At 41.5% G+C, this 18,453-nt stretch overlaps 1 protein-coding gene across 9 annotated transcripts in view; it reads left to right on the forward strand.

Annotated features, from left to right (window-relative positions):
• The window catches only part of SPTAN1 (spectrin alpha, non-erythrocytic 1), a 72,358-nt gene that overhangs the window by 17,238 nt on the left and 36,667 nt on the right, over positions 1-18,453 (forward strand). For 6 of the 9 annotated variants that reach the window (XM_034793585.1, XM_034793581.1, XM_034793583.1 and 3 more), the window contains 15 exons: positions 333-468; positions 1,478-1,579; positions 2,160-2,297; positions 3,962-4,072; positions 4,700-4,777; positions 4,962-5,117; positions 5,584-5,788; positions 5,957-6,138; positions 11,808-12,051; positions 12,443-12,565; positions 13,452-13,669; positions 14,488-14,580; positions 15,001-15,135; positions 15,973-16,121; positions 17,392-17,451. In XM_034793585.1, the coding sequence (XP_034649476.1) occupies positions 333-468; positions 1,478-1,579; positions 2,160-2,297; positions 3,962-4,072; positions 4,700-4,777; positions 4,962-5,117; positions 5,584-5,788; positions 5,957-6,138; positions 11,808-12,051; positions 12,443-12,565; positions 13,452-13,669; positions 14,488-14,580; positions 15,001-15,135; positions 15,973-16,121; positions 17,392-17,451 (2,130 nt within the window). The remainder of the gene's footprint in view (positions 1-332; positions 469-1,477; positions 1,580-2,159; positions 2,298-3,961; positions 4,073-4,699; positions 4,778-4,961; positions 5,118-5,583; positions 5,789-5,956; positions 6,139-11,807; positions 12,052-12,442; positions 12,566-13,451; positions 13,670-14,487; positions 14,581-15,000; positions 15,136-15,972; positions 16,122-17,391; positions 17,452-18,453) is intronic. The other 3 variants (XM_034793586.1, XM_034793589.1, XM_034793590.1) reach the window with 1 other exon arrangement.

Here is an 18,453-nt window from a genome sequence, read left to right on the forward strand (position 1 = left end):
TCTTGGCTTCTAGCATGCAAGCTTGCAGTTAGAAGTATTCCTTTTCCTTTCAGCTCAGGTGATATACCACATGTTTCCCTGCGGAAAATTGGGTGAAAACTTTAAAATATCAGAAAATATCTCCCTTGATCTTTTAATCCTTTAAAGTATAGAAAAAGGTCAGGTTTATCTCAGGAGTTGAGATTGTAATTTGGCTGGTTACTATAATTACATTATTAGTTATTTTTATGAATTTTTCTCAGAATCTTAACATAAACGTTCCGTGTTGCAAAAAAAGAGTAAGGATGGAGATCCTGTGCACATAAATGACTTCTGCCATTTGTTTTCCAAAGATTGCAGCGCTTCCTTGCAGACTTTCGTGACCTTACCAGCTGGGTGACTGAAATGAAGGCTCTAATTAATGCTGATGAACTTGCCAATGACGTAGCTGGAGCTGAAGCTCTGCTTGATAGGCATCAGGAGCATAAGGTAATCACAGCCATATAGCTTAATCTGCTTGGCCTCACTTGGAGACTGGTTTATATGTACAGGTTTAATGCAGTCTTCTGAATCACACTATGTTGTAGCATTAGCATGCTTTGAATTTATATAATTTCAGTTGCATGTACTACATAGCGGCCTATTCTGATTTAAGAGTTTGGATTTTTGCTTCTTGTTTAATAGGTCAATACACAAATGAGCAAGTACTGAACTATGTTTCAGATAATTTCTTATTAAAGAAAAATTGGAAACAACAAAGGCTTGTTTTAAAAAAACGTTGAGTTGAACTGAAACCTACAGAAACTAGATTAATTCTAGGAATCTAGATTAGCATCTTAACTCCAATCGTGCTTTCTTTTCCTCTCTTCTCCTCCACTCCTAAAACAAATGAATTAAGAAAGTGTCTAGCTAATATGATCGCTCTAGACTTTGAATTTCCTAGCTTCTGTGTATGTAACACGCCCTCTATATTATCACATGTGTATACACTGCAGAATTATAGTTGAGCAGGCTCATGTTTTATATCCTAGAGTCCCATTATGTGGTTTCCTCATGACATTCTAAAGATAATTTCAGGTAGAACATTACTATCACTCACGCATCTTTCCTTTCTGTATATTCAAGTCATGTTTACTAGTTACTCTTTCCACATGAGCTTCACTAAAGCTATGACTAAAATTTCTTGGATGGCTGTTTAAATTCTCCAGCCTTATAGGGTTTCCATGAATACGTAGAGGTAGCTTGAAATCTGACTTGTAGCTTCTATTTGAGTGTCACATTTAAATTATATCGGCATTACTAATACAAGACATTGGACGCTGTTTTCATATATAGATAATTGAATGTCAGTTAATACTCTGGATATCTGAATGCCGTCTTTGACTTCTTTTTCAGTATCTGGCTTGATTTTCAAGTTCATGTTTTAATAATATCTTAAAATAGTTGGGTTTATTTTCTTTTAGAATTTTAGAAACAGTGTATTTTTTGTTTGCCATAGGGAGAAATTGATGCCCATGAAGATAGCTTTAAATCTGCTGATGAATCTGGTCAGGCCTTGCTGGCTGCTGGGCACTATGCCTCTGATGAAGTTAGAGAAAAGGTAAGTTGGACAGCTCTAAAAAGAGGAGTTGGAAAAGTTCTAATATGTTTCCATTCCTCTTATTTTTTTAGTGAGTGATGTAGTTTTTGTTTGAGTCTGGATGCAAAAGTATTTATTTGACTAGAATATGCTCCCTTTTCCCCTTAATTTAAGCAACATGCTCTTCTCATCCTTCAATTTGGCATAAAACATCTGTTTGAAGCTAGTGACATTTCTTTATTTTCCCATTGGAAAAATGAATTATCTAATAGAACAAGTATGTCTCTTTTATCCATGCTTTCAAGTTTGCTGTAATGGAACATACTGTGTATTTCATAGCTTTGGCTCTTAAACTAAGAGAGTCTTTTGTTGTTGTGTGCTGGCTGAAAGCACTTTAGATGCCCTGGTTGTGGGGGGAGGTGAGGAATTTCAGAAGTTGAGTGAGGTGTTTAAACTCTCTCTTGTGAAGTGTTCTGGAGACTGAAAAGGTGACACAGACACAATCACTACTTTATAGAGCCCATGGTTGATTTTGCTGTCATTGAGATGGAAAAGAACCACTCTCCCTGTATTGAGCATGTGTTTCTTCCCCACCCCTCAGCTGACCATCCTTTCAGATGAAAGAACTGCCCTTCTAGAGCTGTGGGAACTTCGCAGACAGCAATATGAACAGTGTATGGACCTGCAGCTTTTCTACAGAGACACTGAACAAGTTGACAACTGGATGAGCAAACAAGAGGTGAGTGTTTTCAATTGCACAGCAGGCAGCACTTGGTTAGATAGCATACAGTAACTCCTCACTTAAGTCATCTGGGTTAACATTGTTTCCGTTAGGTTGCTGATCAGTTAGGGAACGTGCTCGTTTAAAGTTGTGTAATGCTCCCTTCTACTGTCGTTTGGCAGCCGCCTGCTTTGTCTGCTGCTTGCAGGAAGAGCAGCCCGTTGCAGCTAGCTGGTGGGAGCTTGGAATCAGGGTGGACCGGCAGCCCCCCTATCAGCTCCCCACTCCCCTAAGTTCCCTGTGCAGCAGCTGCCCAGCAGGCTAGCAGTTGCAGCTGTCCCTCCCCCCACTGCCACGTGCTGCTCCTGCCCTCTGCCTTGGAGTTGCTCCCCGAGACTCCGGCTTGCTGTGCAGGGGGAGGGAAGGAAGAGGGGGGCTAATGTCAGTGCCCCCCCCCGCTCCTGCACCCCGCTTACCCCATCTTCCTTAGAGTAGGGGAGACACACCAGGGCTCAGGACAGAGGGATCTTGCAGCAGCTGCGGCTGATTGAATTAACAAGGGAGTGTACTTAAAGGGGAAATGCGCATATCTCCCACCATTCCTGCTGCCTTGTATAGTGAGAGAGTTAACCCTTGAGGGCTCAGCCAATTGCTAGTTCATCATTTAGCAGTAAGGGAAATATCCCACCCTCTGACTCCTCCACCTCAACCAAGCTTCACAATCATCATCACTGTGTACCAGTATTAAATTGTTTGTTTAAAAGTTAGTGTGTATGTGTGTGTGTGTAATAGTCTTTTGTCTGGTGAAAAAAAATTCCCTGGAACCTAACCCCCTCATTTACATTAATTCTTAGGGGGAAATTGGATTCACTTAACATCGTTTTGCTTAGTTGCATTTTTCAGGAACATAACTACAATGTTAAGTGAGGAGTTACTGTACTAAGCATACATTGGCTCCTTCAGAAAGAGAGGATGAGATTTAATTTCTGAATGTATTTTTTTTTCTCCTGTTTTTGTGAATGTGATAAATAGTTCAGGCCAAAGCCAGGCATGCCATAGTTAAGGCTACGTTTTAGTCATGGGTATTTTTAGTAAAAGTCATAGACAGGTCACGGGCAGTAAACAAAAATTCACAACCTGTGACTTGTCCATGACTTGTACTATATACTCCTTATTAAAAGTTGCGCCGGGGTGCCACAGGTGCTGGGGGTGGGGGTGTCCCGGGGGGGGGGGGAGAGAGAGAGACACACACGCCACTGCAGGAGAGACGGAGGTCACGGAAAGTCATGGAATCCATGACAGATACACAGCCTTAACCATAGTGCATGGACGTACTGTACATGCCTCTCTTCACAGGGTTCTGTTAGTGGTCTTTTTCACCTAGAATGCCAGACCTCCAATATTCCAGTCTGATGCTGCTGCTTTACATAACCTGCCAGTCATGCTGAATTGGTGTAATGTTTCTTTTATGTGAGTTAATGCCCACAAGGGATTATTCCTTTTCATTTCTGATACAAACTAGATATGTACTCCTCAGAAGAAGATACATCAACTCCATACCACATACTTTCCAAATAAACTTCCTACAGTGATGAGCCCAATGCTGCATGCCTGAGTTGGCTTTACGATAATTGGGAGTGGTGGTAGTGTAAGGCTCACTAAAGTGTTTTTCTTTTCTGCAGGCATTCCTGCTAAATGAAGACCTAGGTGACTCTCTGGATAGTGTTGAGGCGCTGCTAAAGAAGCATGAAGACTTTGAGAAATCCCTCAGTGCCCAGGAGGAGAAAATCACAGTAAGATGCTTACATTACTTGTATTCATTAAGTCTCTTTGTATTAATGAGCAAGGACTAAAATAGAAGGGTTCAACCCAAATCATTGTCCAGGGACTTCAGAAAAGATGGTTTCTGGGTTTTGAACATAATCCCAAATTGTATGTGAAATGGAATTTCACTCACCGAATAAAACCCACATTTAGGATCAAGGCAGAGAATAGGGTTTAACCTCTGGATCAGGGCATCAGAGTAATCCAGTACACTCTTGCACACTATGCCAGCACTTTTTCGGCTGTTGCTTGAATTGTTTAAACTTATACGGTAATCATTTCTCAGAGGAGCTATAAATCTACCATCATCTGGATTTAGGATCATGTTCTTAAGGAAATGTGGAGAGGTTTAAAAATAGCTATCTTGACTTTTGATTAGTTCAGCTGTGACACATCTCTTCTAAAACCTAGTTTGCTAAATAAGCTTGCACAAATATTCTTATCAGGGGGTAGCTGTGTTAGTCTGTATCCACAAAAACAACAAGGAGTACAGTGGCACCTTAAAGACAAACAGATTTATTTGGGCATAAACTTTCGTGGGTAAAAAAACCTCACTTCTTAGTATTTCAAATGAATGAAGACTACTTTCTTTTTAGGCCCTGGACGAGTTTGCTACTAAACTGATTCAGAATAACCACTATGCCAAGGAGGATGTTGCTACACGAAGAGATGCTGTAAGTTTTTAAAGTAACCCATGCTGCTGCTTGGTTTGTATGTTTATATGAATAAAAAGAATAAGTGATGTCACAGATGCAGGATAAATAAGTAGAGTTGCAGCAAACTCAACTATAATTTAAAAAAGCATGATGGGGTTTCTCATTAGTCTGAGAATTCACTACTGATATTTGCTTATTTCAGCTGCTGAGCCGACGTAATGCTCTGCACGAAAGGGCTATGTATCGGCGTGCTCAACTGGCAGATTCATTCCACCTGCAGCAGTTTTTCCGAGACTCTGATGAACTAAAGAGTTGGGTCAACGAAAAGATGAAAACTGCAACGGATGAGGCTTACAAGGTAAAAACAAGAATAAATATCCTGATAATGTTAAGCTAGTATTGGTTTTCAGGTACTGTTGGTGTCTAGGAACCTTATGAATAGTTCCTCCTCTTGTCATCTGCATGATCCCAAGGAGAATATTCCAGCACTACGCAAACGCTTATTCTGTAGATAAAATGGTTTGCTATCTAACTTGGTACTTATGGCTGCAATTCCTTTGACGTTATCTCAGCCTTTGTGACCGCACTCAGCCTTACAGGATCCACAGTTAGCTAGTGTATTCTGTGTGATATGTACTACAGGTCTGGAGGATAGGCCATCTAATGTGGAGAAGTGTTCATAGTCACATAGGAAATGTAAATATGAAGAACTGATATAAGTTCTCCACTTTTGCTCTTACTTATTAGCATGAGATTGGTGAAATGAGGTTTTTTAATATATGCTGATTTCAGACTGAAATGTTTTCTCCCTTTCCTACCTGTAGGACCCATCAAACCTGCAGGGTAAAGTTCAAAAACATCAGGCTTTTGAGGCAGAGCTCTCTGCAAATCAAAGTCGCATTGATGCCCTGGAGAAAGCTGGCCAGAAGCTGATTGATGTCAATCACTATGCATCTGATGAAGTAGCAGCCCGCATGAATGAGGTCATCAGCTTGTGGAAAAAACTGCTGGAGGCCACTGAGCTCAAAGGTAAGATATCGTCTTTGCTGTAACTGATCATAAGAGAGCTATAGAATGACATTTCCAGCTATGGAGAAGTTTTCTGGAGAAGTCAGCGCTGAGAACAAGTGAGTAGTGAGTTAAATGAAATAGAAATTAAAATAACCTTCCTCCTCTCTCTCCTTTACATACATGCAGGAATAAAGCTGCGTGAAGCCAACCAACAGCAGCAATTTAACCGCAATGTGGAAGACATTGAGCTATGGTTGTATGAGGTGGAGGGACACTTGGCTTCTGATGATTATGGAAAAGATCTTACTAATGTTCAGAATCTTCAGAAGAAACATGCTCTGTTGGAAGCAGATGTTGCTGCTCACCAGGTAGCACAATTTCCTTTCCTCCCTCCCTTACGGGCGTATTAACATGATTATTAAGCTAGACATAGCACTAACTGCTAGTGTCTGTGGAGTAAAGGATTTGTTAGTGTTTCCACGATAAAGGTGTATTTCAGGAGTTTACAATTTTGTTCTCCGAATTTGCTCTGAACACAGTTTGGTAGAAAGATTTGTCTGGGAACAATGTTTCTTTGAGTGACTCTGCATATTCCTATTTATGGGCACTGTGCAGCCTTGTGGTACCTCACAGTAAAACCTCTTCTAGCAGTGTCAGCTAGAACACATCTTTGTGCCCCCTCCCTCTCTCCCTCCCTGCCACCCTTCCCCTCAGCTTCAGGATGCACCGAGGGTGAAGCTATAAAGGGGGCAGACTACTCTCACCACCTCATTTCCTTCGAGCAGTGTGCCTGGATGGATGTTAACCACGCTGGTCTCTTCGGAGTCGGCATCTCTTTCTGCTTAGAAATAGTTAGTGTTAGCTCATTACAGAATAGTTAGTGAATTAGCATTTCTCCCGGTTCAGAGTTATGGATGAACTGAAGAAACAGAAGAAGCTGGAGTTCAAGAAGTGCGCTTCCTGGCATCCAACGGTCATGTGTGGTGCCTCGGAGAAGCGCACTCACCCTCTGGGTGTTTGATTTGCCAAACCTTTACTCCCAGAGCCCACAAGGATAGGGAGACTTGCTTGCAGCTCCTCCTCCTAAAGGAAGCCCTCAAGGCTAGGCCCTATGGAGCCGATCAGCATCCTAAGTCTAAGAGGCCAGTCTCTGTCCCCGTGGCTACTAGTGGCTCCAAGGAACTGAAGCGTTCTAAGAAGCCACTTCCCCGTCAGGGTCAGACTCAGTTCCTGCAGTTCCCTCAGTCGAGCCCCCCAAGGCTACAGATATGTGAACTATGGTCAGAGCCAACTACCCTGGTTCTGGAAGAGAGATCAAAAAATAGTTCAGCCACCTTCACCGGTGCCATACCTCATTCCTCCCAGCTATCCAGCCCTGATGGAAACCCTGTGGCTGCAGGATTAGGGCCAATTCTGACTTCAGCTTCCAGATCCAGGAAGATGGAATTGCTCAGTGTGTCAGAATCTGGGCTGTTGGCACCTTTGCTTCTGCCTCTCTGTAGCCATTTTGTAGCATACGTCCAACTCTGACAAGACTGCTACAATTCAGCAGCAGAGATCCATTCCTTCTTTGGTAGCAAAGGATATGGACTTGTGTCTAACAACTGATCCAGTGTTGTCATCTTTGGATCTTCTGTTGGTTCCTGGGTCAGATGTGGCTACATCCTCTGTTCCAGAGAGCTCAGTCAATGTGGCAGCCCAGGTTCACCTGCCAATTTCAGTTGCTTTTCTGTTCTTAATGGAAAACACATGGGTTCCAAAAGATTATTTATTTTTCTCAGTGCTTGACTTAGTCTTCCTTGTTCCCTGCTAAGAAGAGGAGGTTAGAAGATGCTGTGGGTCTGTTTCCAGATCATCCTATACTTCCTCTGCCGAGGACCCCCTAGAGACTCTCCGCAAAGAGCTGGATTGCCATTCTCTTTGGATCTGCTTTTGTCATCATTACATTCTATATTGGATCCAGACTTGGAACCAAGAGGAAGAGAGAGGATGAATAGAGAAATCTGTGTCTTGCTTTGTACCACCCTATGGTCTGTCTCCCACAGGCATATTCCTGATCTCTATTTGCTGGGGAGACTGGCAATCCAGGACCCCATGGCTTTATTGGGGGCCACCTCAGGAGTTTTGTAATTACCCTCCAAGTGGATAGAGAGATAGTTTCCTCCGTTGAGAATCTCTGGACTGCCAAATCCTTCATATCTGTTGACATTACTGACAGTGATGCCTGAAATGTTGTCAGAGGAAGAAGACAATGAGGTAGCTCCTTTCTGATCAGAAGCATTTGGAAATGGACTATGAGCCTGATTTATTGCTTGATGAACATGTGGGGTAGCTTCAGCCTCTGCTCCTTCAGGAGACACTGAGCAGTTTCACAACTTGGTATATCATATGGTGTCCGCTTTAATTCTTTCCTGCCGTGTCTGTGGAAGAGACTTCTCTGCTGGTGTTTGATGTACTTGCTACTTAGAGGAGTAAAATATGCCTACCCATTTGGATGGTTTGCTACAGCCAGCTAAATCAGTGTGAAGCACACCTGTTTCTAAGAAAGCAGACAAGTTGTATCAGATACCCTCTGAATGGTTTTCCTACTTCCACATCCACCCTGTCCCTAACTCTCACTCATGATGGCTGTTGCCAGTAACAGGGCTAGATCTAGATTATCGCATTCTACCCTAGCTGATGAAGAGGGCAAAAGGATTGACTCATTGAGGAGCAAGGTGTTCTCCTTGTCCCTCAATATTAGGACAGGGAATTATCAAGTGGTTATTGCCCTTTACCAATACCATGTATGGGAAAAGATGACTTTATTTTTCCAAGACTTCCCAAATGACAAAAGTAGGTTGGCGAATGCCATCTTAATGGAAGACCAGAATGTAGTCAAACGTGTGCTCAGGGCCTCTTTTGGCACTTCAGACTCTTTTGCCAGAATATTGGCATCTGCTGTGATGATCAGGAGAGACGCTTGGCTCTATTGCTCCTCCCTAGCTATGGATGCTAGAACTAAGCTGGGGGACCTTGCTTTTGAAGGGGATGGTCCATCCTGGACAGTGACTTCAAACACGGCTCCCCAACCCATGGTAGACCACCTGAATCATTTGAGAGTTCATGGGAACTGGCCCCCTTCAGGAGAGATCCTTGCATATCAATATTAAGAGCTCTCAGGTCATTCCTCCCTCACTTGCAATGGAGGTTTGTGCAGATGGAAACTGACATTACATCAGCAACGTATTACGTCAACAAGTGAGAGTGGGGGCTCACTTTGCTCCCCTGTGTGCAGAGGCTATAAGACTATGGTATTGGTGTATTTGTCATAACATTCATCCTGTAACTCAGCATCTAGAAAGGGAAAACAATGTAGTCGTGGACCATCTCAGCATGACCCAGCTCTCAGATGCACAAATGGTCCCTAAAGGATCAGTTGGTTCACACTGTATTTTCCAGGTGGGGTCAACTATATGTGGGCTGTTCACAACGAGGGTCAACAGAAAGTGTCTTCGCGGTTCCAGAGTGGGTAGGGACTGTCAGTCCCTGTCAAATGCCTTCCTTCTGCACTGTGGGAAGGGCTTGTTGTATGCTTTTCCTCCATTTCTGTTGATTCAGAAGATAGTAAGGAAGATACATCAGGATAGGGCAAGGATGATACTCATTGCCCCATTTTGGTCGTGTGGTGGTTTACTGATCTCCTTCAACTGTCTGATGGTGTCTTTGTGTCTTCCTCTGTCCCAGAAAGAGAGAAGGATTTTTCATCCAAACCAACAGTTTCTTCAACTGATGGCGTGGGCAATCAGACTCTGACTGTGTCTGCTCTTGAGCAGTCATGTTCTTCCTCAGTGCATGACATACTAATCAACTCTCAAAAACAATTTACTAGAAACGGTTACCTTCTAAAATGGGCTAGATTTCAGACTTGGACGAAGGGACGATCTGATTCTCCTGCCTCTGCTTCCATCCCTTGTGATATAGAATACTTAGCCCCTGATTCTTTAAGTACATTATCTAACATAGTTAAAAGTTTGTCAGCCATTTCCACATCTCGTATTCTAGTTGATGGCAGATCTTTATTTGTTCACGGTTCAGTTAAAAGGTTTATGAGAGGGTTATCTACTGTGTATCCCTCTGTTAGAGGTCCTGTCCCTTCTTGAGACCTCAACTTGGTGTTGGCCGTGCTGCTAAAATCAACCTTTGATCCCTTGGCTGAGTGTTCCTTCTACCATTTATCTATTGAAACAGCTTTCCTTATTGCTATCACATCAGCCGGGAGAGTGAGTGAATTGAATGCACTTATGGCCGACCCAACCTTTCATTTCTTGGCATAAGGACAAGCTAGTTCCCAGATTTTTACCTAGGTGATGTCTGATTTCCACATCAATCACACCATTAATTTGACAGATTTCCCCCCCCCCTCCCCCAAGCAGCACTCTAATTGGGGGAGGGAGGTTACAGTTCTTCATACTCTGGATGTTAGAAGAGCTGTAGCCTGTTACCTGGAAAAAACTAAGAGTTTTCATCAATCATCTAGATCGTGTCTTATGCCAAGAACATGGTGTATAGAGTTTCTGTCCAGTCTGTTTCTTGGTGGATTAAACAAATTACTCATTTCTACACACTGGCAAAAGTCCCTGTGCCTGCTGCAATTTGACTACATTCCACTAGAGCTGTGATACTTCCTTTGCCTATCTTAGGGGCAGGTACCAGTTGCTGAAATTTGCAAAGCTGCAAACTGGACTTCTATGCACACTTCCACTATGCTTTGTGCTCTGGACTCGGCTTCTAGGGGGATGCAGAATTTGGCAAAACTGTGCTTCAGTCTCTGTTCAACTAGGATTTTGTTCCCTCCTCCAGGTTAGTTTTAGCACCGCTTACCAATCTGTTCCTTAAGTGGGAATATGCAGAGCCACTCAAAGAAGAAATGAAAGTTACTTGTAACCAGAGTTGTTCGAGATGGCTCTGCATATTCACGCTTCACACCTGCCTTCCTGTCTCTGTCAGAGTCCTTGTTGTTTTGTGTCTCTGGCTTTGTGGTAGAAGGAACTCACATGGTGAGGGTGCTCCGCCTCCCTTTAGAGCATTACTCTCAGTGCACTGTGAGTGGTGCTAAGTGGAGTTCAGGAGCACGCTAACTGATGCTGTTAGAAGAGGTTTTTATTATAAGACACCACCAGGCCAGGAAGTGTGAATATGAAGAGCCATCTCAAAGAACTCTAGTTACAGGTAAGTAACCTTCATTTTTATTTTAGTTTTTTGAAGTAACTGAGAGAAATGCAAAAATCCAAGAAGATTACTAACTGTTTTGACTTGTTGAGAGCACAAAGTCATTCTGTGGCGTGAAACTTCCAAGATCCATTTATCAGTTTTAAAAGGTGCATTGCACCTTATTTAGTAGAGAACTACTCAAAAATGCTTAATGCTCTGGGTGATGTTAACTCTCATGTTCATTCATGAGGTGTGGCTATTACTGTCCATTTTTTCATTAATTCAGACAATACACAAATCAGTTATAAAAGACAGACTCAAAATTCCAAATCCAAAGACTTTCACAGCTGAAGACAATCCTAGCTTCTACACATCACCTTTAAAAGTTCAAAACACACAGCAAGGAAACTCCGTAACATGCAGATTCCAGTAGCTTCATTAAAACTTGCTTAATTTTAAACTTTTATTTAAATTTGCTGAATACTCCTGTTGATCTGACTTTTGGGAACAGTCAATACATTTGTAAGTTTATTGGAATTTGGTGTTTTTCTTTTGTGTAGTATATTGTGAGTCTAAAAATCATACACATCTCTATTAAAACTGAAACTTTTCAATCAACTGTTTACTTTTTGTATTTCTTTCTGCTTTTAGGCAGTGAAAATAACTAGTTGATTTCTAGTCCAATTTCACTTTGATTTTTCTCATCCATTATTGCAGTACAAGGGATAAGCTAAAGACCTAGAAATGTTACATAACAGTCTGGCTCTGCAACTAACAAGAATAATCAAAGCCTAAACCATCCTGGAGAATACTGATGTAATACCATTGCTGAATTAAATTTTAGGATCGCATTGATGGCATCACCATCCAGGCTCGCCAGTTCCAGGATGCTGGACACTTTGATGCTGATAATATCAAGAAGAAACAAGAAGCTTTGGTGGCTCGCTATGAAGCTCTGAAGGATCCTATGGTAGCTCGCAAGCAGAAGCTTGCTGACTCTCTTCGCCTGCAGCAACTGTTCCGTGACATTGAGGATGAAGAGACCTGGATTAGAGAGAAGGAACCTATTGCAGCTTCAACAAACAGAGGTTGGTACATCCTCATCTTTGTGCTTCCAGTTATTTTAACTGGATAATTCTGTTGTTCAATGCCTGTGTATCTTTACAGAATATAATTTGGGAATTTCTAAAATGTTTCTGACATGTTTATCCATGGCATTGGTTTGAATTACAAATCTATTGTTACAGTAGTAGTTGTCCACGATTCCTTTATTACAGATTACTTTGTGACGTTTCTAACTTTTTATAGGGCAATTAATTTTACACAGTAAGAGATCGAGACTGTAATCAGACCTACTCACTGACTAATCTTGCAGGATTCAGTCAATGTGTTTTATGCTAGAATCTTTTATTTAACCAATTGACTTCAGTGACTTTGAATGATCTCCTAGATTAAGATATATCCTATGATCTCTTTCAGGCAAGGATTTGATTGGGGTCCAGAACCTGCTAAAGAAACACCAAGCCTTGCAGGCAGAAATTGCAGGCCATGAGCCGCGCATTAAAGCAGTCACCCAGAAAGGAAATGCCATGGTGGAAGAGGGTGCGTCTAAATATTTTAATCCTTCCTAGTTCATAAATTCAATATTCTTTTTTCACTTTACATCCTCTGGCCCTATACAATTGCCTCTTTTATGATAGTTTGCATGTGCATAATAGTATCTGCCAGAGGGATTAAATAGCCGATTTTGATTTATCGCTGTCCTTCACATGGAAATACATGTGTGTTCCTGGGGAAAGCCTATCTTCTATTTAACAGATTTTCATCTGCTGCTGCTAGTCACCTACATATTGGTACAAAGTAATTGTCACATTAAACCAATGAGCTGTAATTTTATCCTAATACATGGCTCCTAGTGATGTCTGATCTTTTCACTTTTTCCTTGAAGTCTCATTTTAAGGTACTACCTTTAAATATTCTGAGAAATAATAATCAATGGTGATGGGAGCTCTGTAGCTCCTGCTATTAGTGATATTACATTTACATTAGTATTTTTTATTCAGCAATCTTACTAATGTACCCCCTCTTTCCAAAATTCTAAATGCTTTTTCAAATCAGAGTCTTTTTCTGATGTAGAAACTCAAGCCTTGAAAGAACTGGCCTTTTCCTGCATCACTGTAAACAAATAGAAAGGAAATGATTAGGGCAGGGTGGTCTTTGTCTTCAATGACTCAAATGTTCCTGGCGCAATCTGACAAGAGAAAACGGTAACTTTCATTCAGTGTCAAAAGGACACTGCCTGCCGAAAGCCAAACTTGGACTAAGCTTTGTGTGATAATGAAAACCATTCAAAGTAAGGTGGATAGCTTTACATAAACCAGACTTGTGTGATTAAAAAAAATGCAAGTCATCTTTCAGTCCCTTCTGTCGTTTGTATGTCTCTAAATAATGTCTCCAAACCCACTTTTCTTGCTCTTTCATTATTTAGGACACTTTGCTGCTGAGGATGTGAAAGCCAAATTAAATGAGCTAAATCAGAAGTGGGAATCGCTGAAAGCCAAGGCCTCTCAGCGTCGACAAGATCTAGAGGACTCCCTGCAAGCCCAGCAGTACTTTGCTGATGCTAATGAGGCTGAATCCTGGATGAGGGAGAAGGAGCCCATAGTGGGCAGTACAGACTATGGAAAGGATGAAGACTCTGCTGAGGTGTGGAACTGGTGGTATTTTGTTGCATGTGCAAAAAGTAGCAGTGGGAATCTGATGTAGGATTGATAAAGATAATGAGTTGTTCTGCAGGTTTTAGTGTTTATGTGAAAGTGAGAAGGACAGCATATACAGTAAGCTGCTTGTCTAGCAAATTGTAGCGGAGTATAGAAACAAGAATATGTATTCTTGTTCTCCACCTCCATTAATAAAGTTCCCTGGGCAAGATGTTAGACTAGCTACAAAGAAAGTTGGCATTGTTATTCACTTTGTTATAGGATTTTCATATTGTGTGGAGGAGACACAGGGCATAATATCTCAGTGGATTGGTAATTGGATACAGTCTTTCACACCTATGTCTTCAGTATGAACCTGCCCTTCAGTAGTTCATTAATGATATATAGCTGTGAGATGGTTTTCAAACTGCTATTTTAGTGGTACTGAACCAATTCCTAGTGGATGGTAGCTATATCACAGATTACACAAACTGGCACCCTTGGTGGTAATTCCAAAGCAGTAGAAGCTAGCGACTTCAAGAACATGAAGTCTAAACTGCTCTCACTTCCGGAGGACGGAATTCCCTACTCAGGGTTGAAGCACATTAGTGAAGCAGTGTCAAAAACTTTCCCTGCTGCTACCTGTGCCATATCTGTTCTGTGGCTAAATAGAGGTCTTCACTCTGCAGAGCTGCTAGTCCTGCAGTTCTCATGAGAACTGCATTCAATATATATACATTAAAATTAACATATATGTATATATAAAGTGTAGAATCTGTGAAGTGGTTTTCTGATGTGCATGTTGCAATGTTTGTTTGGTTTCAGGCTCTTCTGAAGAAACATGAAGCTTTGATGTCAGATCTTACCGCTTATGGCAGTAGCATGCAGGCATTAAGGGAGCAGGCCCAGTCATGCAGGGTAAGGAAAGATGGCTAATCATCTGTTATAGAAACAAAGCTTATTATCATCAAGCATTATTGCTGAGTGTTTTGTTCTCAAATCTAAGTTAGTGGTCTTCGTCTTTGTGCTCTACTGCTGCCTATTGTAATCGATAACAGGCATGTATGTAGCACAGATAGAAAACAATTGTTTTGTTTAATGAAACTGATATAGTTGTTGGCCTTGTTTGTGGGTTTGAATGTAGAAACGGCACCCAAATAAACCTACTTCATCACTCTTTCATTAGTTGCTAAACAGGAATCCTTTAATACACCGTGGCATTGTAGTAGGTATAATTAAGGCTGCAATACTTTGTAGAACAACTTTATTAGTTACATTTCAACATTCAGCAGTTTCTATTGTGTAATGCATTTTTCTCTTTCCTCCTCTTCATGGCAGCAACAAGTTGCTCCCACAGATGATGAAACTGGGAAAGAGCTGGTCCTTGCTCTCTATGATTATCAAGAGAAGAGTCCCCGGGAGGTGACAATGAAAAAGGGAGACATCCTCACACTGCTCAACAGCACCAACAAGGTAAACTCTCGCCTGCCAGGATTCTGTACTGCCTGGTACACTTGGTCTTATACGCACTAGTGAGCTTTTTTGTTGTTAAACAGCACTGTCATAGCATAGTTAAATCATTTACATAGTCATTCTGTGCTTCCATCCCTCCCTCAATTCTTTGGCACCCCTCTTCAACCCCCAGAGGCTCCGCCCCTCTTCCTCTGTTTTACAACCCTCATCACTCTGTTGTACCCACCAACTTTCTACATGCGAGACTTCATTCTCTTTATATCCCATCACCATTCAGCATTCATTGACCGTAAGGGCTCATGGTTGAGAGATGAAGCTATTCTTTTCCTGCTCAACTGCACTCCTAGTCCCTTCTGGCCAGGGGGCAGAGAGCTTGGAAATCAAATTGGAGATTCACCATGGTACTGCATAGGATTATTACTTGAGAGCAGGTTCAGTTTAGTATCTGAGGGGGCTTCTGAAAAGCTGTGCTCTACTCTTGCAGAGGGGTGGAATTGATGGTAGGGCCTCTTCCTTGATGGTATTTTTGTCCGTTGTGGTTTTTTTTTTGTTTTTTTTTTTTAATTGAAAGAAAAACAAAACACTTGTGTTTAAAGTCTAATGGTGTTAATGCACGAATCCATGTACCAAAAATCCTGTGGGCAGAAACACTCACAGGACTGTCCTGATGCTGATGAGGTACACTGAAAACATGTGGGTAGTGGTAGTTCTCTTGTGCTGTTCAGGTGCTACTAGTAGCCTCCACGCAGTTACAGAAGTTGCTTGTTTGTGGTTGTGTATCCATGTCACCTATCAAGATGAACATGTAATCAAGGTTGTATTTTCCTTTCTTTTCAGGACTGGTGGAAGGTAGAAGTGAATGACCGTCAGGGTTTTGTACCAGCTGCCTATGTGAAAAAACTAGACCCTGCCCAGTCTGCATCCCGAGAGAACCTACTCGAGGAGCAAGGCAGCATAGCCTTGCGGCAGGAGCAAATTGACAACCAGTAAGATCTAACTAACAGGACCTAAAATCAGTCGTAGCACTTGTTGGGTTGGCCAGTGCCTCACTTCTACAAGTTTGGGTAGACGTCCCTTTAACATCAGCGGATCGTTGCATTAGAACCTAGTGTTCCACTTTTACAGCAGGAAAATGCTTTTTTTTTTATTGATCCATTTCATTCTTAATTCTAGATTCTTCTGCTGCTTTTCCAGTTTAACTGTACAAATCATGAAATTGAGCTCAACTTACTGTCTAACTTTATTTTCCGTGGTTTTGTTGTTGTTGTACCTAACAACTTAAACTTGTTTGTGAATTATTTCTGTCCTAAGCAGCATTCATATTTGTAATTATATCGTCTTAACATGCAATTATGTTTGAGACGCCTTCTGAAATCTGATTATCAGAAGTACAGTACCCTCCATATACAGGACTGGCCTTGGGCAATTAATTGTTTAGGGGTCATGGCTGTTTGGCTCTGGCTTGTTGCAGTTTTTCAGAGACAAAGTGCTGCCACTCTGCACTATGTGAGCTAAAATCTACCTGCATAACATTTTAATTTGCTATGCAGATGAAGAAAGCTGCCTGAATGCTTGGTAAATGCCTCTCCTACAGCACATGGTAGCTGTAGATTAGCTTGAGGCAGAGCAGTAGAGGATAGGTGTGGGCTACAGGCTCATCTTATCAGACTACTTGGAAAGGAAAATCTAGAAGTTGTATGCTCCCTCCCAGCTGTTCTCACAGTTATGCTGTCACTTTTACAAGAATTCCCACCCACTCAGTTGTTTTTGAGACACCAACTATTAAATGTGTTGGTAAATTATTGGCTTTGTAAACTGAGAATGAAAACCTGTGTTTTTTTAAACTGTATTATACTGTAATACATAGTACATACTAGAGGGAGGCAAGAACGCAAGGTTCTTAGTAATAAATTTCGGAACAGTTTGTAACTCTAATATACGCTTGCACACTGCTTCTGAGAGCTAGAAACTAGGGTGTGCCTTTCAGTTCTGAACTGAATGGCATGATTGAGAAGCGAGATGGCCCTGTAGTGAGAGTTCAACTGTGCTGATGATGATTTCTTTATGTGATTTGCACTGACTGATTGGCTTCAAATTTTGCTTTTGAATGGCACCTAACTTTCTCCATTTAAATGTGAATTCTTAACCTTCATCTCCCACCACAAATGACCCCTGGATGGAGCTGCTGCTTTCATTATTTTTTGTTAATCTAACTAATTTTTGCATGCTTTTGCTGTGCTCCCTCTGTCTGTGCAGGACTCTCATAACTAAGGAAGTCGGCAGTGTATCTCTACGTATGAAACAGGTCGAAGAACTGTGAGTAGGATTCACCCCTTTCTAAACCATGCTGTCTTCATACTAGTTACCTGTTCATTCTCCCTTTTTTCTTTCCTCCTTTGGGAGTGCTGCTCCAGAGGGACACACGGAAGCAATTCGTGCAATGTAGAATAGTCTGAATTTAGAACAGTAGTAGATATTTGGCACATGATCTCTTACAGCTAGACAGCAGCTTATCTTGTTGGCCACTTCTGTCTTTGCTAAACTGGAGGCGTTGTTACTTTCTACCATACTGATCTTGCTTATGAAACAAGACATCTGCTTGTCTCCATTAACTGAGTTAAAAAGAATCCTGCAGTTTCTTAGGTGTATGTAAAAATGTGATCTATTTATATACATACATGAACACGTGTGTATGTGTATTGGAATACAGCATATTACATATGAATGGCTTAGAATTATTTGCAGACACAATTAAAATAATCATACCATTCACAAAGGGTGATCAAACCCTGTTATTTTGCTCCATAAAAGTTGCATTACAGGCATACAGGAAGGTTTCTCACTGTCATAAGATTAAGTTAAAATATTCTATTAAAACCTGCTGGAACAAATGTACTTTGCCTTGAGCTCTGACAAACCGCCAGAGGAAGCAAGTTCCATGGGTGACTTCTCTTGCTTGAGAATGCTCTGCCACCTTTCCTACAGAGTTTGTCTCAGGCACCCACAACAGAAACATCCTAATCACTCTTAATTGTCACAGAGTAGTTGAAGGAAAATCAGATTCTAAGGGAATTGGATCCCAGGTCATTTATGGGCTATATAATTATGCTTCCTAGTTCCTGAAATTGCACCCTGAAGCCAACTTTTATGGTCAGTGCAGGATGTGACACTCAAGTGCTATGTGCTTATGGCAGCCCATCCCATTCAGAAGATGAGCAGCAGCGTTCTGCATGAGTCTCAGGTAGATTCAGTCTCAGCCAGTTCACTTCCTTCTGACTTCCAGTCTTAATCCGATACCAAGATGACAATGGTCTCATA

Source organism: Trachemys scripta, chromosome 17 (assembly GCF_013100865.1).
Source record: "Trachemys scripta elegans isolate TJP31775 chromosome 17, CAS_Tse_1.0, whole genome shotgun sequence".
Classification (NCBI taxonomy): Eukaryota; Metazoa; Chordata; order Testudines; family Emydidae; genus Trachemys; species Trachemys scripta.